This window comes from Nematolebias whitei, chromosome 21 (assembly GCF_014905685.2).
Source record: "Nematolebias whitei isolate Nwh7 chromosome 21, NemWhi1, whole genome shotgun sequence".
NCBI lineage: Eukaryota > Metazoa > Chordata > Actinopteri > Cyprinodontiformes > Rivulidae > Nematolebias > Nematolebias whitei.
In genome coordinates this window covers 14,804,679-14,829,500 of record NC_056518.1, presented here as the reverse complement: position 1 = coordinate 14,829,500, position 24,822 = coordinate 14,804,679, and the positions used below count along the sequence as shown (strand labels likewise).

Here is a 24,822-nt window from a genome sequence, read left to right as displayed (position 1 = left end):
AAATAAATGGTGCAGTTAAAAGTTTGCTTTGGTGGTACTTGGCTGTTCGAGGTATGGGAATAAGAAACAAGTCCTCTGAGGCTGCAGATGGAATGTCCCCCATCTGTGTTTATAATATAATAGCAGAGACGCTTGCAACTTCACAGCCCCAGTCTCTATAAAGCCACACATGACTAAGGTTTACAAGCGTTTCCACAGAACCGGTCCAAACTTTACCCTGCTGCCAAAAATTACATTCGTATGAGCTGACCGTCCTCGCCGTGCAGAGGTTTGTCTGGCCGTCGGTAAGGGAGCTGTTTGGTTTGTTCGCCCCGTGGGCTGTCCCTTCCCGTTCCATTTTGAAAAGAACAGACTCGGCCGTGTTTACGGCAAACGAGTCTGCAATTTTAATTGGACCAAGAGGTGAAAACGTTGGTGCTTTACAAATATAAAGTGCATCATGAGGTGTGGGTCATAATAATAATAAACGTGTTATTTTAAGCAGGCTGTGCAAACTCCAGTAAGCCACGGTCGTCCTCGAATTACCCACTTGTGGCTGTGTTAGGTGAAATATACTGAAAATGGGAAGTTTGACATTGTCTTGTCAAGACAGCTCGTAAGAAGAAGTACGCTACGGATGTTAAAGACTGAAACAGAATCGTCCAGTAAGCCGTTTATATCTAATAAAAAAAGTAAATTAGCAGTTAAATCAGCAAGAACTTCAGTGTGGACACTTGCATGTCTTTTTCCACAGTTTGTCCATCTCACAACAGCTGCACATCTCCCTCACCCACCCAACATTCTTTGTACGTCTGCACAGCTGTTTCCATAGTGGAAGAAAGGCGACACCACCCTCGAGTGTGACGGCTGCTCTGGTAGTATGTGTCCATGGTCGTCCTTCATATTTTCCCAGTTTATATGTGGTTCCTCAAGGTCATGCTGACCGATTGACAGGCCCATGTGACACCCCCATCCGTTGCATTTGTTCATCTCCTGTAGGTGTCACAAATTAATTTATCTCTCTGCATTTTGCCTGCCAACAAGCTGCTTCAAATTACTACTTTTTTCTTGGCAGATGGACATGGATTATATCATAATATTACAATCTAGCCGTCAAGAAAAGTGTTCTAAGATAGCAGAACAAGAGACTTTTGATCCTTTTTTTAAATTTTTTTTATTGTTAGCAAATAGTGCTTGTATTGAGAATAAAAATGTCCTTTTTTTTTTTCAAGCTTCCTCTATCGGTTCCTACAAGACTGAGAGGCACAAAGATCAAAATAAATTCATAAAATTCGATTTGTTTAAACAAAATTAAACCTCGTCAGAATTCTGTCTTCGGACAGGAATATAGAAAGTGATTTATTTGCAGAGATTTAAAACACTAAACGAGTTTAACTTTGTTTTTACGTTTTAAAGGAAACAGAATCAATTGTCAATTATCTAAATGGCCACGCACATTTGATTGTACTTACCGGTAATTGGTCAGTTCACCCAGCTGGACAAACAAGCCAATTATTGAGTTTAGTTTTTTAGATGAAATGACCTGTTGTGCTGTCTGTCACACAGCTCTGTCAACTAAACACAACTTCCGTCGTGTTGAATGCGCCTCTTGTTTTGGCACAGCTACACCGTCATCCTACAGATCTGAATTTTGGCCACGTGTCTTTGTCATGGTTTTAACGGGGTGTTCCTGGGAGAGCTGTCAACGTTTGGAGGACAAACTGTCTAGTGTGCGCGGTGGCACCGTTGTAGAGAACTGGTCTTTTGGGAACAGCTGTTTAGAGAACAGATTGCGATGAATGGCAGAATCCTAGAAATTCTTTTTGCACCACTATGCTCTTCCACTCCATCTCAACGCTTTATGTTCTGTACAGAGCAAGACCTCCAGTCACCTTTGACTTGCCCTTTAGCCTAAGATGCTACCTAGAGAGAACACAGCTGAAGACTGACAAATGCAGAATTACGGTTTGCTGTTGCAAGAACAAATCCTTTCTCTTCTCCTCAAACCTTCTCCTAAAGCAGCTTTTATAAGCGAGAATTTAATTAACCAAGATCCATTCAGTAAGCTGGTTCACTGAGCTGCAGCCACCAGCGAGAAAGCACAATTGGAAGCTCTATGCTGTCTTCCTTTGTCTGCCGCTACCTTACCCTCGTGTGGTCCCTCTCACACAGCCTTCTCCCTGGTAATAAATTAGGTGGGGGCGTGAGTCTGACAGGGTGAGGTGGTGGGAAGTTTTCAGCAGGACATGGCATTGCCCTGCATGTCTCCCTGTCAAAGCTTTGCTTGGTGGCTTTTCTATCCAGTAGCTCCACTGCAGTGAGCTCTGGTCTCTGCTCGGACTCTTAACCTTGGACCCGTCTTATTGCCCTTGCCCAGCTCTAGCCAGAGCAATGCCACTCTTATCTCGGATGCTGCACGATAAAGTCATCCAGCGACAACTTCAGACTCTTATCTGAGGCCTCAGTCCCGTGAGTGCTGGGGCCTCCTTATCACTGCTGCCTCCGCCTGGCCTCCTGTCTTTACTCCCTGCTCCGACTGCCAGGCTGACTGTCGCCAAGACGAAGTGTCTTCCCCCGTATACTGCTGCCTGTTAAGACAACCCATAGCAAGAGGTTGTTTATCTTTTTTACCCCCTAGAGCTGTAACACCAGATCAATTGCTTCAAATGAACAGAGGAAAAGAGTGCACGGGGATTATTCCTGAAAGTATGTTGCTTTGTGTTTAGTGTTAGAGAGTTGTTGCACTGGGCGTTGAGCAAATAACAAATAAGGTTAAAGAGGAAAATGTTGAAAGAGGGTCTTGCAATAATTTTATTACAACAGCTTCTTAACTTGGACTTTTTTTAATTATTTGGGTTACTTGTTATTTTATTAATACTGTTTTATTTCTTTGAGTTTTGTCATCTGAAACGAACATATCTATGGGAATTTCTGTATTTTCCAGATAGGAAAGCGCCACAGAGAGAGAGCAAGTCAGTGGTTTGCTTTTCCATCTGACAGGCGTGGAGAGGGAGGGGGAGCTGTTTTCTTGCTGTGGTGACAAGAGGCCTGCTTTTCTTTTATCCTTTTTCACAGAGATGGGTTTGTCTCTGAGATTTCTTTTGAGTTATTTAGATTACATCATGAATCCGCTCAACACATACACTCTTTTAACACATTTGTGTGCATAAGGAGCAAACACAGTATCTCTGTTAGGGGAAGTTCTGGGCCACACCCTGTTACATTCTTTAGGAGTTTCAAATAGCTTTCCCACTTCTATTTCTCATCACAGTCCCCCCCGTTTCTTCTCTCTTTCTAAACCCTCAGAACACGTAGTGTCTTTAACAAGTAATTTGTCAAAAATTGAGTCATTTATTTTCATTTCCTGATTTTTCCCTGTTTATGTCATAAGCCAAAAAAATAATGAAAAGAATGCTCACTCTGTTCCTCTTCTTCTCGCCCACCCGTCCACGTTCATTTTCTCTCTTTTCAGAGGAGGAATGGCAAGTGAGCGTTGGCAGCCAGCTCAGGAATTTCACCAGGAGCACAGTCAGAGCACTTAACCTCCAGCCTGATGTTTGTTTTCTCCACACACACACTCATACCGTGCTTTAGCTCAGCTTAATATGAGCGCCATATTGAAGTACTTCAACTTCTACCTTTGTTTTATACATCTAGAAAACTTGAAAGAATCATTTCTTTTTCGTTTTTAAGTTTTATTTTGGTTACAAAAATGATGAGACAAACAACAATTCACTCTCTCGCACCTAGGGACAATTTGAAAGTTACCAGTCATCCTGACATGCAAGTCTGTGGGAGGAAACTGGAGTAGTCCGAGAAAACTCACGTATTCACAGAGAGAACATGCAAACTCCACCCAGAAAGGGCTCCGGACGGGATTTGATCTGGTGACCTGCTTGCTGAGAGGCAACAGTCTACCAGTTCCACCACCGTGCCAGCAAAACCTGTACCTATCTTAAAATAGATTTTTTTTTTTACCAGGTTTCTTACTCCTCTTTATTGTTCTTTTCTCCTTACATTATACGTAACGGTAGAGCATAGATGTAGAAGTAGTTCCTCCTCTAGATCTTCTGTTTGGTAGTAGATTATTATTTTCACCTTGCAGGTGCTGCACTTTTCAGTAGAAGTGATAATGGTATTAAACAGTCTGTCACTTCTTTGTATCTGCATTGCTTCATCACATTTCATCATAGTTTCAACATTTCTAAAGAAATACAGCACTTGGCTACAGGACAAACTTCCACATGTACACTGTTCTGCTGTATTTGATATGTTTGGGAACAATATTCCAGCATGCATATTAGCAAAAAACATTGCAGTCACGCTTCACAGACAAACCTATTTTTGTCTAAGAAACACTTATAAGTCTAAACCTAAGTTCATATTTTCCGAATGCATTCAGGTGCCACCTAAAACACATTTTCAGAAACAAGAACAACTTATTGCTTTAATCATTGCTATTGTTCTTTTAAACCATTTTTCATACTGCCACATGTTGTTTGGCATTTAAGTACATTGACAAAATGTAAAAAAAAAATAATAACCTAGTAGATTTAATATTTTTTATTATACTCTTATCTATTTTCTATTTTTCCTACTGGTATTTCCATTTACCAGTAGTCCTTTTAGCTTTTTAAAATCCTGTAAAATGTTGTCAAGACACTACATTTAACTGTCTTAATATTGCTCCTGTTTATTAGAAGGACTTATTTGTGCATTATAGTGATTACCTTTGGGATTTTAACTGTTATTTCAAAATTAGCTTTAAATACTCTCAAACATGCTTAGCATATCAATAATCTTTAGTAATATGGAAGTATGATACAGGAGAGATCATCTACCACTCGTTTTTCCTGCTGATGGAGAACAATTTTGTTTTGAACTATAATGTTCCAAAGTGCATAGATTTCTTGGCGCAATGACACTAAGAGCTGATTTTTACATAAATATCCCCTCATGTATTTTGCGTCGTCACAGTCTAGCTCAAGTCCAATTACACGTGTCACACACTTGTGTTTTGCTCTGGCTGTCAGCCCTATAATATTGCGCTTTAATGTAAAACATGGGTTGCTTAGCATAATTCATCACCACGTGAAACGCATCCAACTGCAACGCATGAATGAAGTTAAGAGTTCTGCAACAATGATACAGCCTAATTTGTGGTTGCCTTGTTTTTCTTTTGGTTGTTTGTTTTGTGTGCTTGTGGTGCTGCTTCTGCCGGTTTGTTCTCAGTGCAATGGCTGAAAGATTACAGAGCAAACGGTAGATGGTTTTATACGATTAGACCTCGATTGGCAAGACAAAGAGCCTCTGTTGCACAATGTTAAACTGGAAAGACGGACATCAGAATGTACAGATAGCTAACAGGAAAGAATGTGTTTGCTACAACATCAGTGATCATGGCCCTTGTTTCTGTTCTGTTGATCAGTTGTGCTGGCTGCAAGCAAAACAAAAAGCAACCAAGGCTGCCTAGGGAAGAATGGTTTGTGTGATACAGATCAGAGAGGTAAAACACAGGACCCCTATGTGCTGTAAATGAGGTCATTGGTTAGTTATGAACAAGGCCACTGACCCCTCCTCAGCTCTACAGTCCACCCTTCTGTCCCTCAGCAAATGTTACACAATGGTTTTTTGTGCTTTAATGGGTCAGAAATTCACACTGCGTCATTCCTCTAAGTTCTCATCGAAGTAAACACACAAGTGCTGCCTGTTTAAACCAGACCACAACACTGCATTGCAATTTTTTTACATGCTGTAATTATCACTTTGTTCTTTATCTTGGCTGATGATGGCATACCATGATACTGGCTGAGTTTATACAATCATTTTTTATATGTCTACAGGTTATAATGCTCTTAATGGTGACACAAATAACGTTGTTTTGAAATTGAAGGAAAAAACAATTTAGTGTGGTACTTTCAGTGAAACTAAAAATACGCATTTTGATTTTCAAGCTATATTCCTGTAAATGATGATGAGATTAGTTGGTCAGGTTGAGTTATTCCCTGAGAATAAGATCAATGATTGGATCTTTGGTTGATTGAATAAATGTGGTGCTTGGACATGTTTATTTTCTTTTTGTGTTTAGTGAAATGCTTAATTAACATATGACAGCTATCAATAGCATACACTAAATCAGGGCTCTACAACTGGTGGTCCACGGGCCACTTCCGGCCCGCACGTGACTTTAGTCCGGCCCACCAAATGAGTTCATTGAAATATATATAATATATTTGGGTTCTAGATTTGGGTTTTGGGTTCTGTTTGTTGCATTTATGATTCAATGCAATAAAACAAGACAAATTTAAAAGTTAACAGATCATTGTACTGTACTTGATTTATTTATATAATGATTTTAATTGCTGGATGTTTGGCCTCTGTGCTGCTGGCCTTCAGAATCTGTGACCCCCGTTGAATAGCCCTGCATTAAATGATTGATAAGATGTGTTAAAGTGTCTCCCTCAGGTTTTTTTTTGTTTTGTTTTGTTTTTTTGTCTGAACACATTTAGACCTGTATCTTACATAAAAATAAAGGTACACACATTAACTTTTTTACTTTTTTACATTTCCTGTATTAGTGAACGATGCATACATTATTTGTTACATTCTGCATTATGTCCTTTAGCACAGGCATTATTTTTATTTCCTATTACTTACATATGGCTGTTTTTTGTTGTTGGTTTTTTTGGTGTGTACAGGAGGTTTTTTCCCACTCCCAGACTTCTTGACATTGTTTCAGTTTATTATCATTTGAACTCAATGATATATTTCCTCTGACCTCAGCCATTCAGCCATGCTTGTAATTCCTACAGTTTTTATTCTGAATTTGAGATTTGGATCAAGGAAATAACTAGTATATTGTTTTTTTGTACACGTTAGTTACATGGCAGACACGGTGGTTTTCTTGGGTCAGGATAGCCCTTTGGGGGATGACTGATGATACCATAGCATGAGAATTAGCACAGGTTGAATTATAAGCAATAAGTGTGTGTGACCTTATTTTAGCATCCATGTTTTTGTTACTGTTGTAGTGCACAGTGGAAACTAATTATGTAGAAATCCTGTTGTGTGTCAGGCACCTAGCTGGCATAAATAAGGTGTATACAACTGTACCATGTGTTATTTTGACAGTGTAGTGCTATGGGTCAGTTAAAATAATGCAACCTAACTTGTTTATCTAGAAACAGGCTCGTGTGCGTAAAATGCAACAGTCCTAGATAAGAAGTGAGACAACAGCGTTCCTGCATTTAATCTAAATTAAAAGTGTCAAATATATTTACATTTTTTGTAAGCTTCTAAAGATTTTCCTCTTTCGTTCTATAATGTGTTATTTCATTCTGTTCAAAAACAATATTGCTGCTATAGTTAAGAGGCTATACTTCTCAAATTGAAAGAAAAAGTTATTCTGAATTAAAGAAAACGGTGACAGTTGCTAATTTAAAAAACTGAATGATATTGTAGCGGAGCGCTACGTTTGTATTGTGCACGGTTTGGAGTCTTGAGTTGAACTGTTAATCTCTGCTCCCTGTCCGGAAGGGGCGGAGCAGTGGGGGGTGGGGGTTTGTTCTGCTGACAGGGCGGGGCACCCTCCTTGGTAGGGTAAACTCTGAAATATGACAAGTTTGACCTTTTTTTTGTTGTTGTTGTTGAAGGAGTTTGGTTGTAAATTGAAGTTTTATTGTGGACATGGCTGTGTTTTAATTGCTTGGTTGATGCTTTTAAATTGAAATATTTTTCGATGAAAGTAGGTGACCCTTCAGGAAAGTGAAGATTGATTGTGGTTGAAGCTGTAGAGCAGGGGGACAGGTGTGGGAGGGACCAGGGTGCCAGCAGCTATTGACACCTTAAAGTGAAGTGTGGTCTGTTAGGATACAGGCTTGTCTCATTCTGTCCCCTTTAATTTTCTCTTCAGTCTTCCACAGCCTCCCACCCTTCTCTCCTACCTCTGCTCCGTTTCCTAACGTCGTGTGAAACAAGTTTAGTCTGTTGAGGGAGTTTTTCTTCCAGATTTACGTTCATTGAGCAACTGACACTTTTGATGAACCGCTCCTCCTCCCTCAACAACATGTAAAATCCTGTATGTTCTGCCTCAAACAGGCACAGGTTTTTCTTTTCCTTTTTGTTCTAAACCTGCATAGACATCCTGCTCATCTTGTTTGCCTTCAAAATTGATAGTTCACTGATCAATATGAGGACTGTGCCATTGTTGTTGCAGTGTTTTCCTACACAGAAAATCTGTGTGTTTTCCCAAGGGTCTGACTCATTTTTCCTGGCTTTGTCTTTTCACCTTTAGTATTTATTTTACCACAGTGTCTTTACTGCTAACATCACCCTCTTTGTTCTCTCTGTCTGGTTGATCTTTGTTCCTGTTTTTTCTCCTTTTACTAGCTTTCTTCTTCCAATTGTTTACTATTTTTTTTAGCTTTTTTTCTGCATATGTGTGAGTGTGTGGCAAAAAATCTAGCCTTAGGGGCTATATTGCTTCTTTCATGCGAGGACCAGTGGTGACATTAAAGACTTGCAACATGGTCTGTCGGTTTGCATCAACCCAGCCTTTGCTAACAGCGCTCAGGATCGTAGCATCTGCTTGGTTCTGCACTCACTCACTGCCAGACTCCAACATCAGATGGTAGAGACAACATGCTTGCACCCTCTGGCTGTAATTGTGTACATGCGTATGCACTTGAAGATTTGTTAAGCCCCACACACCCAAGTGCTGTGAGGCAGATCAATGTTTAAAAGCTCAAGCATAATGAAAGCTTTGTTAATGGCTATTGAGTCAGCGAGAAGGGTTCTTGCTTTTGCTTTTATCTCTCTCGCTCTTTTTACAATGGGACATTTGGACCCAGTTTTCTTAACCTCCTTAAAGTTTTTGTAAAATTCAAGCAGCATTCAGCTTGACTTAGACTAAACTGTCAAGCAGGTACAGTAATTCCCCTTTCCAGACAGACCAAACAAGCTCACGAAGTGTGGCTGAGAAGTGAAGGTATCCGGGCAGCCCTCACTTCCTTTTAGTCATTGCATCCTTTTCAGAATGATCAGTCTTAGTACCAGGAAGTACATCAGTCACCAAGAGTTTGTCATTGTCTCTAAACTATACCTTGATTATTTTGTTTGTTTTTATTCCTTTAGAGATAATTTATGTTTTACTAATATCTGCCAATCATTTGTACAGGCAATCTTTTAAAACTTGGCCTAGAGCAACGGATGTTCTGGCAAAGACTGTATTTACATATTTAACATGCTTCTTGAGTGTTTAATTTATATTGAACATGAGTACACTCAAATGATAAGATTCCAATGCTGGAAAAATGGCCTCTCGTTGAAAATTTTGTGACAATTAAAAGCTGGCACAAAGACACAACAACAGCTGTGGTTTGTGTGTGTGTGTTGTCACACCCAGGGACAACTACTGGCTGTTGGAAGGGAATTTAAGATTTTAGCTACAAGTCCCAACAGGCCTTGTGACTAGGAGTAAAACAAGCTGACACAGACAGACAGGCACATACACACAATTTGTTGTGTAACCTGTGTGTCTGCTGACTTCCTAACCCCTGCACTTGTTTTTTCATTCATTTTCCCCCCTGCCTATTCTTTCTGGGTTGTGGGAAGCAAATTTCTATGAACAGCAGTTGGGCGGGGTACACCCTGGACATGTTCTTGGTCCTTGTTCTTTACTAGTCCAAATGGAGAGAAACAACCATTCACACTCACTCATTACTCCAGACAATTTAAAAGTACATTTAACCTAATATGCCTGGTTTTGGCAGCACAATGGCTCAGTTGATAGAGTTGTTGCCTCTCAGCAAGAAGGTTGACACATTGAATCCCAGCCCAGAACCTTTCTGGGTGGAGTTTGCATGTTCCCCCCATGCATGCGTGGGTTTTCTTCGAGTACTCCGGTTTTCTCCCACAGACCAAAAACATGCATGTTAGGCTGATTGGTAACTCTGAATTGTTCCTAGGTGTGAGTATGAATGGTTATTTGTCTCCATGTCCATGTGGTTTATTTATTAACCTTTATTTAACCAGGCAAATCCCTTTTGAGATCACAGATCTCTTTTGCAAGGGAAGCCTGGGCCTGACGGCAGTCTAACATGCACATTTTTGTTCTGTGGGGGGAAACCGGAGTACCCGGAGAAAACCCACGCAAGCACAAGAAGAACATACAAAATCTGCACAATAAGACCCCAGGTCTAACCGGGGATTGAACCAGGACCTTCTTGCTTTGAGGTAACAGTGCTAACCACTGAGCCATCGTGCTGCCAATGGATTTGCGACCTGTGCAGGGTGTACCCTGCCTTTCACACATTAATGGCTGGTTATGGGCACCAGTGAACCCCACGATCCAGAAAGGAAGACGTGGGTAAAAATAACGGATTGGTGCATGGTTTAGGTCTGTGGGAAAAAACCCACACATGTACAGGGAGAACATCCAAACTTTGGCCCCAGGATGGGAGGCTATCCTGCGACCTTCTCAGTGAGAGAAATTGGCTCCAAGCACTGCTCCTCCTTGCTGCCCTGTTTTTGTTTTTCTGCAAATATAAACTGCATTTGCTCATGCAGAACAAGATGCCCATGTTCAACTTTGTTAAAACAGGTTTTAAAGAGGAAACAAATCAACAATTTATTACTATTTTAATGCATTGGTGTGCCATTTTAATCAACTTTTATTCATTTCATTACAAAAAAATAGTCAGAAGTAGGATTGGGATCTAGAACATCTGTAACTTTTAGATTGATGCATATAGCTTTTCAGCATCAATAAAAGAATGTAAAATGTTAAAAACATTCAGAGTATTGTTCTTATGTGACATTAATGCCTTCTTGTTATAATCTAGTTATTTCATTTTTTTAATACAGAGAAAGAGAAAACATGTTTTAATCTCACTATTCCACCTCCCAAATATACAGCAAATAAAACCTTTTTTAAAATCATTTTATCATCCTTCTTGTTGCACTTAAGGCAGAGATCTGCTGTTTTTGTTTGTTCCTGGCCCAAACATGCAGTCACAGTTGATGTAAAGATTTTATAAAGTTTCACAGTTAAAACACATCCTGTTTCTGTGTTGCCATTTGATTTTTCTCATTAGTTAATTAGTCAGTGATTATTTGAGTCCATCTTCTTCCTATGAGCATGTTTTACTTCACCTGCTCATGTCTACCCTCCCATGAATGTCACTCTGATGTCTGCATTAATGTAATATATCATTACACAGCAGATAAAAATAATGCTCTTAGAAAACTGTGACTTTGAAAATATTCAAACGTATTTATCTTTTTACTTAATGTGACCATCAAAAAATAAAATACAACAAACAATACAAACTAAAGTGCAAGCTTGTGCATTTAAAAACGAAACAAGTACAGATAAATAACCAAAAGTGCTATTGGTGGTTCCTGAAGCCCAACATTTTAAATATAACTTCATGAAGAATTCAATAACTACAAAGTACAGTTTATAAAATATGTTGATTAGAAATTCACAAATATTACGTCAAAACAACCACTTTGCTTATTAAATATCTGTTAATGAATTTTTTATACTTGTTAAAGGAGGTTTTTCATTCAGGTTAATATATTATCCAACAAAGTTAAGTCAGGTCTTTTGGACAGTTTAATTTTTTTGTTGTTGTTGTTGTTGAAACGTTTCGTCCTTCATCCAAAGGACTTCATCAGTCCAAGGAGCCACAACAAACTCAGTCCCACAAGCAGAACACTCATAGTGGGCCAACCAGTTTGATGGTGATAAGATGGATAAAATGAAACCGTCCAGAGGATCTGGCTTAACTTTGTTGGATTTATTACCTGGATTATTGAGCATGAACTTTGATGTTTTGAACCACTTTGGTCATGGCTGCCTCAGAGGAGTCGACGGGGGAGAGGGCGGACTCCAGAAACCATCTTATCACCATCAAACTGGATGACCCAATATGTGAGTGTTCTGCTTGTGGAACTGAGTTTGTTGTGGTTCCTTGGACTGATGAAGTCCTTTGGATGAAGGACGAAACGTTTCAACAAAATAATGAAATCATCCAGATGACCTAACTTAACTATGTTGGATTTTTTACCTGGATTATTGAGCATGAACTTTGATCTAATATATTATGCAAGCAAAAGCAAAAGAACTGGAAGATGGTGCAGCTACTCCTATTCACTCATTTACTTTTACCCCTAACTTGTTAGCTATCATTACTGAAATTATTAACAAATCATCCATGAGCCAACATACGAGCACAGAACTGTACAAACGCCAACATTAAGAAATGAGGCATGTGACACACTAGCTGTCCTTCCTGAGATCCACTTATAAAGAGCCACTCATCACAGTCCCAGGGTGTTTGTGTTTCAGTTGTTCATGAATTGAAGTTGTAGTTGGTGGAAAGAAGGCTCCTCTTTGCACAACCTTTTGTTTGTTTGAATGCTTCCTCATTTTTTAAATTTCTTGTCTTCAAGTGTTTTTCCTTCATAGCCCCTCCCCCTCCCATACTTCTCCTTCACAGACTACAAAAACTTTCTATTTATGACAATAAGACTTTATTATTCTTCCTTGCTGTTATGACCGTGCATGGCTTCTGCAAACAAAAGAAACAATACTGCCCCCAGATGTTCCTGTAGTGCACTGCAGTTCAGTAAACATTTTTTTTCTTTCGGCTGCTCCCTTTTGTCATGGGTTGCCATGATGAGTGAACAAAGATTTGATTGACAATTATTTTGACGTCGGATGCCTTTCCTGACACAACCACAGATTTCTGAGCTACCACAGCCCTCTGTGTGGTGAGGAGGGCTGTCATCCCAGGTGCCTGGGGAGGAGCTGAGGGGTGTGAAGGGCCTTGCTCAAGGGCCCAGAGTAGAGCAAATGAGGGTGAAGGCAGATGTGGGTGCTTCACCATTCCCAATCTGTCAACAGCTTTTTTTTGTAGTCGACATTTTAAAAAACGTAATAATGTACTAATTATTAACTAATTTTTTGTGCTTTCTGCTTTGTTTTGATTATTTTTGGATGCATTTAGAAGCTTGCACAAAATATCCATCTAGGGGACGCAGGACAAATATAAAAGATTGCATAAAGTGCAAATTACAGAAAGACATAAAGTCACATTTAATTTGTGTGACTTTATGTCGTGAGTATAACAGATCTTTCACTCTCATCTATGCTAATAGTTATTTTGATTGTTGTCTGCTTAGTGACACAGGGTGGATACAGGAAGCCCTGTGTGTGTTATCTTCTCTAGTCACACTGACTCTCAGTGCCTTTCTTTCCATTCTCTTCTTAGCTATTTCCTATTTTGACAGCTGGACCTTTCCTGCCATTGTTGCATGACCAAGGAGATAGCAGTGTGTGCACATATATGAAAGGTGCAGTATTTATGGAATGAACATTGTTGAGCCTTTTAGATATTTTTTTTAAGGTTAAAAATTCCGATGTCTATTAAACAGTTACTTGTTGAGAAATACTACTTCATCCTAATAAAAGTTTCTTGTCAACATATTGGTTGGCATCACTTTTTTTTTACTACTTCAGCGCCCAGCTGTAGGGAAAATGATCTCCTACAGGGACAAAGTTTCAGGTCAATAATAGAAAAAAATGGGACCATGGACGTCTCAAATCCACAACTAGTAGTCAGACATAACACCCCATGGGCATGCCTTCTGTTTATACATCCTGTTATTCTCGCTGTTTCTTATCTCGTTTTTTCACATCTGTTGAGCTTAAAGCATGCATCCTGCACTTTATTTTCCCTTAACCCCCCCACGTTCTTGTGATTTGTCTGTGAACCTTTTTAGTGTGTAACTTTATGCCTAGTTCCTCATTGGATACGAATGAAGTCTTAAGGAGCTTTCGTGCATGTGCATGTAATCAAATGTTTTACTGGCAGGATTTTGGGAAAGTCAACAGATTGATTTCTGTCTGAATGCTTTATGAATCATGTTGCTTGTGTTCTTTAGCAAATGGGTTTGACCTGTTCCTGTTAGAAATGAGCATCTCTGCCTGTATGCATCAAATCCACACAGACAAAGGTTTTATATCATGGATGTTAGGCTCTCCAAAACTTCATTGAGACAGGCTGTTTTTTGTTCCCTTTTTATTTTTAAGTGTATACACTCAAATTTGTGCAACCGTTTTGAGCTTATGAGGTTTCGCTGTTAAAGCCAAGCTGTTAAATGACAATTGCTTTGGCTTCTAATTTAACGCTACATATGGCTCCCCTTTTAGCTGGTAAAAATTGTAGTAAAATATCTTGCCTTTGCGCAGTATTTTAGGAGTCTGCAATCCATTGCATTACTTTTGCTGTTTCAGCTGAGGTAGCAAATTGGATTACTTTACAACGGGAACCGAAATGAAAAGGAGAACCTGCAGAAGTATTTTTTTTTCTCCTCACAGATGCTTAATAATTAGCAATATTATGAATCATCTCTGTAAAATAGCTTTTGGCTTTTTGTTGACGACCACACTCTTTGTGCTTCTTGAAAGCAAACTGCCTGTGTGTCTGAAAGAACTGGTCTTCCATCTTGCGCACTCACCCTGGGGTGCCTCTCTCAAGAGTAAATGCATGAATGTGTATGCACAAGTTTCACCCCCACCCAAAGTCTCCTCCTGCAGAGAGTAATAAACTTTTACCCCTAGGGGCAGATATTAGAAGTAAGCCGTAATAGTCCAATATCAAGCCAACCCTCCCTGCAGTTCCACGTCACTCTGTAGCAGACCCCACTGCGTGCACAAAACTGGTGTTCTTATGGCTCATTGAGCTGCCAGCTTGCCCCCCACCAACTGAGAGCCCCATAAAGCAGTTCCACATCATCAAAGATAGAGATTATCCTTTTTTCTAATTTTAGACTGAGGTCCTAATAGCTCTCCAGAGCTGAAGCACTCGTTTTACTCTCTAGTTGGGGGTTGGGGTATTCATGGAAGTGAGGATAGATTTTTTTCTGTCACAGCTCTTGTTGTTAAGACGGATGTGATTGACATAATGTCAATGGATCTTGTCTTAAATCACAAAAATAGTCTAAATTTAGTCTTTTGTCTTAGCTGGTAGAATATGTCTTCATGGTGTCAGCTGAAAAACAGAATTGTTGCTGTCTTTGTATAACACTTCACATACTTTCCACGTGACAGCTGTTTAATAAGACAGCTGACACATCTGTTCATTGTGGTTACAGGTTATAGTTGTACAGTAAATTATGATTTCAGTGTAAAAGGATTGTTTATTTTTCTGTAAATATAAGTACAATTGGTAAACCAGAAGTCATTCTAATGCGCTTCTCAAGAAACATTTTTAGTCAAAGCAGTATTTGTTGTGACAACCAACAGCACCAGCTCTACACAGTTTTTAAAACATTTACGCAATAGAACGCCTGCCTATGATTAAATTCTTCTTTTTGAGCCACATCATCTGTTAAAGAGCACATTTTTCCCTTCACTGAAAATCATATTGTCATGATATTGGATCTGTATTGTGGACATACTGCAGAATTAATTTGAGTTGAATCAGATGTCTGGATGATTGTGTTACATGATGGATAAGAATCTAAACACCTCTAGAGCCTCGTAAGATGCTATAGTGTTTCCCTTCTCTCCATTGTTGCTTATTCTTGCTTCTCCCTACCTCTGCCTTTCCTTTGCTCCTTTTCTCCTTGTCTTCATCATCTGTTTGCTTTGTTTAATCACCAGACTAACATGCTCTGACACTTTTTTTATAGCACACTGTCCCCATTACTGCCAGCAGCCACAGAAAGCCACATTCAGCCTGGCACCTTGTTTCTTTTCCTTCTTGCAGTCACACTAACAGGCCCAGAAATCATAGCATTTGCCACCGATTATGATAAATGGCTTTGCTGATTGCTGTTCTTGGCCATCACCACACCTACACACTCCCGTTTTTGTATTCCATGGCTTCGAACAGAAGAGAGGAGGCGCTGTACTCTTCTCAACGTTGAAGACAAAACTTTTTGGTTCTCTCCCTTTTTGTCCTTAGGTGTCAAAACATCTGTATGTTTCTATTGTTTGCAGTCCTAATGAATCTTTTTGTCTGCGCATATGAACCTAGGAGCAGTAATGTAAGCTAGAGGAGCAGCGTAGCACAGTTTCCATGTTGTATTTGTTTAGCAGAGTTTTTTCTGAGGTAGTTTTCCTCCTCTTTCCATGTGGAGTGTTATTTCTGTGGGCTCACTATCCCTGGGGAGTCTTGCCTACTAACGCACATGGGCTCATTAGCTCGTGTGTGGGTGTTTTAATGTTTACTTATTAATTGGGTGTTTGTTTTCTATATGTGTTGTAAATGCTAAAGTTTGTGTGGCACAAACTGGACCATAGCTTATATATAAAGTAAGTTATCTGTGATTGTGTCGTCAGCTAGCTGCAGCTCATTACTGATGATCAGAGAACACAATGCGCTGCTTTTTATAGATGTCGTTGTTTTTGCAGACAATGTACGTGTGTACACTTAAACCCACTTGCTCAGCCATAGTGTTACTTCAGAGAGATTGTGTTACTCTCATTGTATGTAAGCATTTTTCTCCCCCAGTGTAGAAAACAAGGCCCGTCCTCAGTTTGGATGAAAGAGATGCTCCTCAGTGTCTTACCATTCTGTTTACTTGTGTTGGGTAAAGGTGCGTTTGTGTTTTATGTATTGTTTTCCACTTTATTGTTATATTTATTTGTGTTTAAAACCTAGCAGGAACCTTGTAGATGATGCTTTATGTCTTTGAAGACCTACCGCTGGAGCATTCTACTCAGCCTGCCTCGCAAAAAGACAAAATCTCAATGAGGCTGTACTTTTCAGCTTGTGAAGATTTGTGCTTATATTTGCACATTGTCATGATAAAGCAACTAGTTAGTTCAAAGTTGTCACTGAAAAGTGTTATTTTATTTCAGTAGATTTGATTAGCTATTGGATAAACATTTTAGTAATAAATGTCGAACCAGTTTAAAAAAAATGCTTTGCAAATGTAGGCTGCATGACTCGTATTCACACATTCACTGTAACATGAATATCTGAGTATGCTTAGACACAATATAATTAATTTTAAACACAAATAAACTGCTTTACATTGTCAGGTTGGCCTCTGACAGGCTGTGCTTACATTTCAAGTGCACATGCTTTTGTATAGCTATAAAGTAGCTATAGAATAACTGCAAATTGAAGCTACATTATCTTATCAAATTTCAGCCTTGTGAGCAACTATGATTAGTTACTTTAATATTACAGGATATGCACATACATGCACTCTGCACTGTTTTTGAGTTTTAAAAAACCCACACAAGCTTAATTCTATTGTATTTATTTAGTAAAGTTCAACACTGTGCTTTTAGATTTAAACCAGCTACAAATTCTTGCAATCTGGTTTATTTATTTTTTTTATTGACAGCCGGTTGATCCCATATCTGTCCTCTGTCAGTGGGCGCGTGAACATTTAGAGTTTTATTTTCATGGAGCTTCTCTCCTACAGTCATGGATTCTGAGCATAATTTTACTGTTGGAAGATTTTGACTGTTTTGAGTAAACAAAATGTGTGAAGCTTTAGCTGTTTTCCTCAGACCCAGCTTGTCCTCAGGGGATGAGTGACAACATCCTCATGTTTAGTTCGTGCCAACAGTTCAACTCCAGCCTTTTGTGTGTCACTCTTTAAAGTTTATCCAGTTATGTGTTTATCAAGCAAGGTTAAAATTATTTATGTACGCTGTTGTCTTTTCACAATGTTGCTACTGTCAGTGAACAGGGAAAGACTAAATACGGAAATACACGAAATAAAAAAACTGAAAAATAAACAAGTATATAGGAACAAATTAGAAAACAACTAGTGAGCAACTGGAGACAAATGAGTGTTATTCTGCTTCACTATTAAACAAGAAAACAAGGTTTAATAGTGAAGCTGGGTGAAAAATTGCACCCAATTGTGTGTTGGAATATAGAAAGCACTTTAGTTTTATGGTTTCGTACATTTGTTGTGTTTGACTTAACGGTTTTGTGGAACACATTAGTTTGATTATGTTGACAAATAGCAATGTTTTCTTCTAATTTAATGTCAAGTTTTCTGTTTACTACTTGGTTCCTATCCTTTAGATTAGCTTATGTAAAAAAAAAAAAATGGTTGTAAACAATTGCAAATAAAGTACAGACAGTTCATTCTTATTCTCATTGCATCTCTAGGCTCATTTGAGAGGAACTATTTCATAATTAAATTGGTTTCTTTTAATTTTAAGGCATTAGGGATAAACTACTTAACTTTGCTGATGGTACAATACATTCAAAACAAGCATGTTTGACATGAATATTAAAGGATTTTTCTGCTCAGGTTCTTAAATCAAAAATGAGGAAGTAAGAATAAGGTGCATTCATAATGAAACTTTGTTTTTCGAGCCGCCCAGAGATGGGAAGGGTGAAGAAAAGCTGCGAGTTGTTGATAAAACCAAGAACTGCACACAGTTTCATGGTTCAGTCACCCCCACCAATGCACAGTATACTTTTGCTTTCTGCTTGAAAAGAACACCCTGTCTTTCACATGCTCAGCCTGTCAAACCCCTAAACTGTTGAGGTGGAGTGCCATCGTGGATAAAGTTGTCTGTGCTGTGAATAAAGGCCAGGGATGCATTAAACACCTAAATCCTTTCGCTTGCAGAGGGTTACCAGGCTTTGTGGTTGCTAAAGTGCACAGCTTTAAAGTGAAAAGGCTTGTTTCTCCCCTGAGCCTTGTTTTACTCAGCACTGGCACATTTGGGCGCATATATTATTGCTGCAGGTTTTTGAATAGCGTCACATTACTTCTATCTTTGACTCATCTTTGCAGACCCGCTCTTCACCTGTTTAAAATATGAATAGAGACGTATCTGAGCAGAAAAAAAAAGATGGCTCGATTTGAAGCGTACAAGTTTTTGATCTTAAACCACCTTGCGCCAGAAAGACTCATTCAGACTCTCTGCAGAGCTGAACATTTGATCGTTTTGTGTTAAAGATTAATTGGTGTTAGTTTCAATCTGTTTCAGGTGCCAGATTTTATCAGCCTAATACCAGGCTGCTCAGGGCATCCAACGTAGCTTTTCTCTGGCGAAGCTGATCGCACCGATAACTTGCCCGTAATATTATTTTGCTCCCCTTCGCTCTGCTTTCCCTTTTCTTTCTCATGTTAACAGAAGTGTGCTGCATGGCCAAACGTTTGGCTGTGAGCCACATGGCGAGGGCAGAGCATTTATGGAGCATGTCTATTTTCAGCCTCTTAATGGACTTGTTCCCGTTCTCTTATGAAGCAGGTCTCGTTGAATGAAGCTCACCTGTCTTGAACCTGATTATAGCATCTCCATCTGGACTTGTTCATTGTTTTTAATTTAGCTCGTGAGCTCTATTTTTCTTTTCTCTCCTTGATGAGTTGTTCAGGGTTGGGACTGGAGCTTGCCGCTTAATCTCCACCGATCAGACCTCAAAACTATTTCACGTGTCATTTTTCGCTCCCACATCCTTTCATTTGGTTCTCATTCCTCTACACGGCCAAGATCACACAGAAGATGAGGATAAAACACTTCTTTTTTTTTTTGACAAAGGGTCAGACGGTTTTGCAGGCACCGTCTGTAACATTTTCTTTTCCTTTGCAGATTTTGACAAGTGCAGAAAGTGAGAAAACGAAAAGAACAGGGACAAAATGAGAGGTGTTTTAACTTCGACTGAGGCAGAAAAGACCAGCGCGAGTCAAGAGGCGTGCATCTGCTTCATGCTCGCTCAGCACTGGCCTATAATTTCCTTCTTTTCTTTGTCTTTGTCTCATCCAACCAACCTCCGCCCACATCCTCCAAAATCTCAGATGTTTATTTTCATCTTTTGTTTTTCATACTATTTTTCTTAAAGCTATTTTCGTACAAGTCTTAACGGAGATATTACAATCTCTTCCTGTGTGTGTGTGTATATGTATGAACCCCCCACTGCAGATCGCTCTGACAGAAAGTGTCTGTATGGTTTTTACAAAAGGTCGTGGATGACGTGCTGGCTTTGTGCCTAGAAATGGCCAAACTGGTAAACAGGTAGCTGTTTTGAAAATGGAGTTTTCAGATGGTTTTTTTGTCTTCTATTGCAGTTCAATAAAGTTTTCATTTAATGGCCCACCCTTCTATCACTCTGGATTAGTCTTTTTCTGGCTCTATTTTGTCATTTCTTTATAGTGACTTTTCCACACACCCATTCACAATAGTGACACATGCACACACAGAGTTGTCAGCCCTTTCTTCTGGATTGAGCAGATAGATAAATGATTTTTTTTTTTCACCATGTAAGGCTGGGGTAATTTTTAGGTAAGCACAACGCTTCTGAAAAGGGTTGTCGCACTGAAATTAGGGGTTGTCAAATGCCGCATGTCTCCTTTGATGGCCCAGTTCAGCCCACTTATGTTAATGTGACATTTGGGCAAGAGGAAATAAAAATTAGGAGAATGAATGCTGCTGCTTGTTGGTTCACATTAACTGTGATTAAGGCTTTTTTGTTGTAATATTATTTTCTTTAATCTGAAGGCCAAATAGACTGATATGCATTGGACATAGTATATATAAAAATTGACTAACTTAATTTAATTTTAACAATAACTAATAATCTAAACGGCTGAATATTCTTTATTTTTTTTACACTTAATGACAGGCACAACGATTTTCATCAATTCCACATTGTATCTTGAACCATGTACCTTTAAATGTTTACTTATAGAAACAAAGCATTTAAGATAGATATGCATTATCTCCATTTTTTTATTGGTAGATGAGGAAAATGCAATATCTTTAAATCGCAAATACAGTAGTCCCTCGCTACTTCACGGTTCGTTTTTCTCTGACTCGCTCTATCGCGGTTTTTCAAAGATTGGACATGACACACAAGTGGCACACGATCGGCATGGATTTATTATTTAAAATAAATAATTTAAAATGGTTTAGCCCCTGTGTGCAGCCCTCAGCTGTGGGAGAAGCTTCCTCCTGCAGCTGATCTCTGTGCAGAGCAGATAAGTGGGCGTGGCTGAGAGAGCAGCGGGAGGCAGAGAGCTGAAATCATGACATGCTGTGCTCTTTTAGAACCTTTAGAAACGTTGTTTAGAATATTGCAAGTGTGGGAAAGGTTTAAAATGCCTGCCTATATATATTTTTTATTTTTAATTAATTAAATAATTTTAAATAAACTACTACTTACTGCTTGTACTACTATTCCTACTTCATGGTTTTTCACTTATCGCGGGGCTTCAGGGTACGGATTCCTTGCATGTTTTCTTTTCCTGTTATTTTTTTTTAACAAAGAAAGTAACATATTTGTGTTCTATAATTTTGTTGTTTTTTCAGTCTTTATTGTTTGCACTAGACTGTCCTGACCTTTTTATATAATGAGACACTACAGACAACAAAGTGTTTTGTTCTTTAACCGTCAAAACAATATGTTGTCCTCCTGCCATATTGCATAGAACTGATGTCATCTGTTTCAGGGGTTGGTTACTGGGATGATTTCTTGATTTGGACACTCTGGGAGTATCTTTGATCCACAAAGCTCTTTAGTTATGTGACTTTTAAAATAGTCACACTGAAATGATACAAACAAGCCAGGAGACTTGACCCAATGTCTTTATCTGGTGTTGCCCACAAAGCTATTTAAATTTATTTGCCTTTGAACCTCTTAGCAGAATGTCATTTATCCAGAGACAGCACTTTTTTAGTTTTAAAGTCTTTACTGTAACTCAAGTTTACAATAAAATTCACAAGAGCAATAGGCCCTGAATGTTTTTCTGTAACCTAAAATACTGCCACAAAACTATTCTACAACCCTAGCTTGACCTACCTTTAGATTTTACAGGGGGTGTAGAGGTCAGTGATGCTTTGCTCACTGCATCTATAGTTAGTCACAGTTTAATTTAGAGCTTCCTACAAGGGAAAAGTCACACGGTCATTGGAAATGTTGCCTAGTACTTGCCTTTACTCCTCTCTTTTGCTCAAGGTCTCTAAAGACCCACTGTTTGCAGTCAGATGTTTTCCATTGCTGCTGTAATCTTACACAGTGTAAATGGCAATTTGAGAAGCTTAATATAGCAAATATAGCATGATGCATTATCAGATAATGGGGGTTATAACTGCTGTCGTCAATCTTCATCCAACTGTGTTATAGTCTCAAATGAACACATACAGGTTTGTTGCTATGAATGATGCATTTTTTAATACTTCTCTAGGCCTAAACTCCACACCTATGTTGTGGGGTGTGTGTTTAAATTTTAGAAACCATGCATGTGGTTAAAAATGTAATTGCAGGTGGCCATTGCTTGAAAGTGTTTGTGGTCATTGAGAAAGGTGCGTTAGTTCAGATCTAAATGGATCAGGTCTCAAAGTAAAACATGTTCTTTGGAGCAATGTCCTTATTATTCTTAAACATCTGCTTATTCTAAGGTACTCATACAAGTGCCTGTCAGATCAACCGCTTAAAAGGAATAAAGGGAAAGAAAAAGGTCATAAGTAGAACAGCTTCATGACTGGAGCAGATTAACTGGTTTTAGTGGGAAACTTTTTTTTTTTTTTTGTGCATATTGGTACAATCATGGACTTTAATGATGTTGCATGTTAGTGTTCTCCAAAGACTCATACTGCATAAACAAATCTTTAATGCAGGCAACCAGTTAATTTATTAATTATATATTTTCTAACTTTTAGTCGCATTGTTTCTGCCCACGAATCAGTAAATCTGTGATTAATCTAAAAAAAACCTGCACATTTAAAAAACAAATGGAGTCTCTGTACTGCCCTGTTAACGTTTTACTTGTATTTGTTTTTCAGAAATCAACAGAGTGCGTAAAGATATGTACAGCGACACAGTGAATGGCCTTGTGGACAGACACCCACTGGAGCTGCCTGAACCAATCGGACCCATTGTTCACCTGCAGGAGAAACTGTTTGTGCCTGTCAAAGAGTACCCAGATGTAAGTAGATGAGCTGTTGATCCTTTAATGCCAAAAATGCATTACATTCCTTGTAATGTTGAATTTGTCTTGGTTTTTATAGTTTATATTCACACTGGAACCAGGCAATAATTACTATCACAAGGAAAGTAGAGTGAGCAGAATTTGTACAATAAAAATTGTATTGCTATAATTATGCAGCATTCTAATTTTGAGGTCTGATGGTGGTCGTAGAGATGAAGTGGAGGATGATGGAAATGCTGAATAAAAGAGGAAAGCCTTGTCTTCAAAATGACAAGTGGGCTTTTGTAAAACCTTGTGGTGTGTGGGTAGCACTTTCAGCTCAGTTCATGTCCTCATCTTTGACATACACATAGCTGTGGTTCTTTAAGAAAATATTGCTTGGAAATAAAAGGAAGGTGAGAAAGAATATAAACACTAAAAAGCAAAAGCCACTGTAGCATGCTCTGCATTTCTCCCCTGACAGAATTGATAATGGACAGCAAAGACTGGCCAGGATCAGCTTTGCCTTGGCTGATCTAGAGCCAGTCGCAGCATCTAAGCTTAGGCCAAATCAATCAACTGCATGTGGTATTTGATTGTTAATTTTCAGTGGATGTCCTCAGAGGGCTCTCATGCAGTAATCGTGTTTAACAATCCATTTTGATGACATAGATACTATTCGGCGTTTACAAGTGAAGTTAAGACTGACACTGACTGGTTGACTTTTCATTTGCTTGACGTGTTTACTTCTAAAGAGCATATTGTTGCTGTGACCAACTGTATTAATAATTCCCACTATTAGCACTACTACTGAAATTGTTTTATTTGTGTACATCTATCTGTACCAGCTTGTTTTTGTTTTTTTTCAAATGGCCTAGAGTGTTTTTTTTATTGTTTTTAAAGAAACCATAAGAAGACTCTGTAAAATGATCTGGTGTAATCCACCTGTGATTATGTTGGCATCAGCTGACTGATGCTCACATGTGGTGTGAAATGTAACGTCCTCATTTGGCCCCATGGTGTTCTCATGGTGTTCTCTTTTCCTGCTGTGCTCAGCTGCTTTGGGCAGAGAGGGGCTGTAACTCTGTATTGTGTTTACGAGCCGTCAAGAAAGCAACTAAATTAATTAATTTCCTCTGTTGGCCAAGATGACTGGTCTGTTGGATGACCTTAGTAGAGACGCACACGCATGCACAGAAAGTGACACAACAATGAGATATTTTGTAGTTATTTTAGTACACACATTCATAACCCTTTCCAAGTAAAATTATGAAGTCGACAGGAAAAACTGTAAATGCCAAGTGAAATAAGTCCTATTCTTCCTGGAACTGGGTTTGTGTAGAGAGGCAAACATCAGTCTTTGAGAAATATTTTGATTTAACCAGGGTAAGTTTTAAATGGGAACATAGATAATCTTTTGCCTTACCTCCTTTGGTCTGCCTGCCTCTTGTGGCTGCCCTTAATAGATTTAATGTGCAAATAAAATTTGAGGTTTCATTATTGTAACAGACGGTGGAGTATAAAATTGCTATATTCAGCTTCATGCATTGAGCATGCATCAGGATGTATTCAGCTGACTTCCTCAAGAGCTGAGCTTGTCATGTTGTCATGATCTGTGGTTTAAGAATAATCTGGACAGGGTCAGTCAAGATATGTTTATATCCATTTTGTTTTCAGAGAAGAAAAGGAGTATGACCAGTTCGATGTGAGTTTTGAGTGAGAAGAAAGACAGAGAAAAATGTTTATATATCAGTACCGATGACATAAAAAAAAAGGGGGGGTGGGGTAGGTGAAGCATCCACACTTGCCCCCACCCTCATTTGCCCCACTCTGGGCCCATGAGCAAGGCCCTAAACAGGTCTCTCTTGAAAATGAGTTCTCGTGGCTCAATGAGACTACCTGGTTAAATAAAGGCTAATATATATATATATATATATATAT

At 38.9% G+C, this 24,822-nt stretch overlaps 1 protein-coding gene across 3 annotated transcripts in view; it reads left to right on the top strand.

Moving 5' to 3' along the window:
- The window catches only part of qkia (QKI, KH domain containing, RNA binding a), a 63,707-nt gene that overhangs the window by 1,084 nt on the left and 37,801 nt on the right, over positions 1–24,822 (top strand). For all 3 annotated transcript variants that reach the window (XM_037695062.1, XM_037695061.1, XM_037695060.1), the window contains exon 2: positions 22,757–22,899. In XM_037695062.1, coding sequence (XP_037550990.1) covers positions 22,757–22,899 — 143 coding nt within the window. The remainder of the gene's footprint in view (positions 1–22,756; positions 22,900–24,822) is intronic.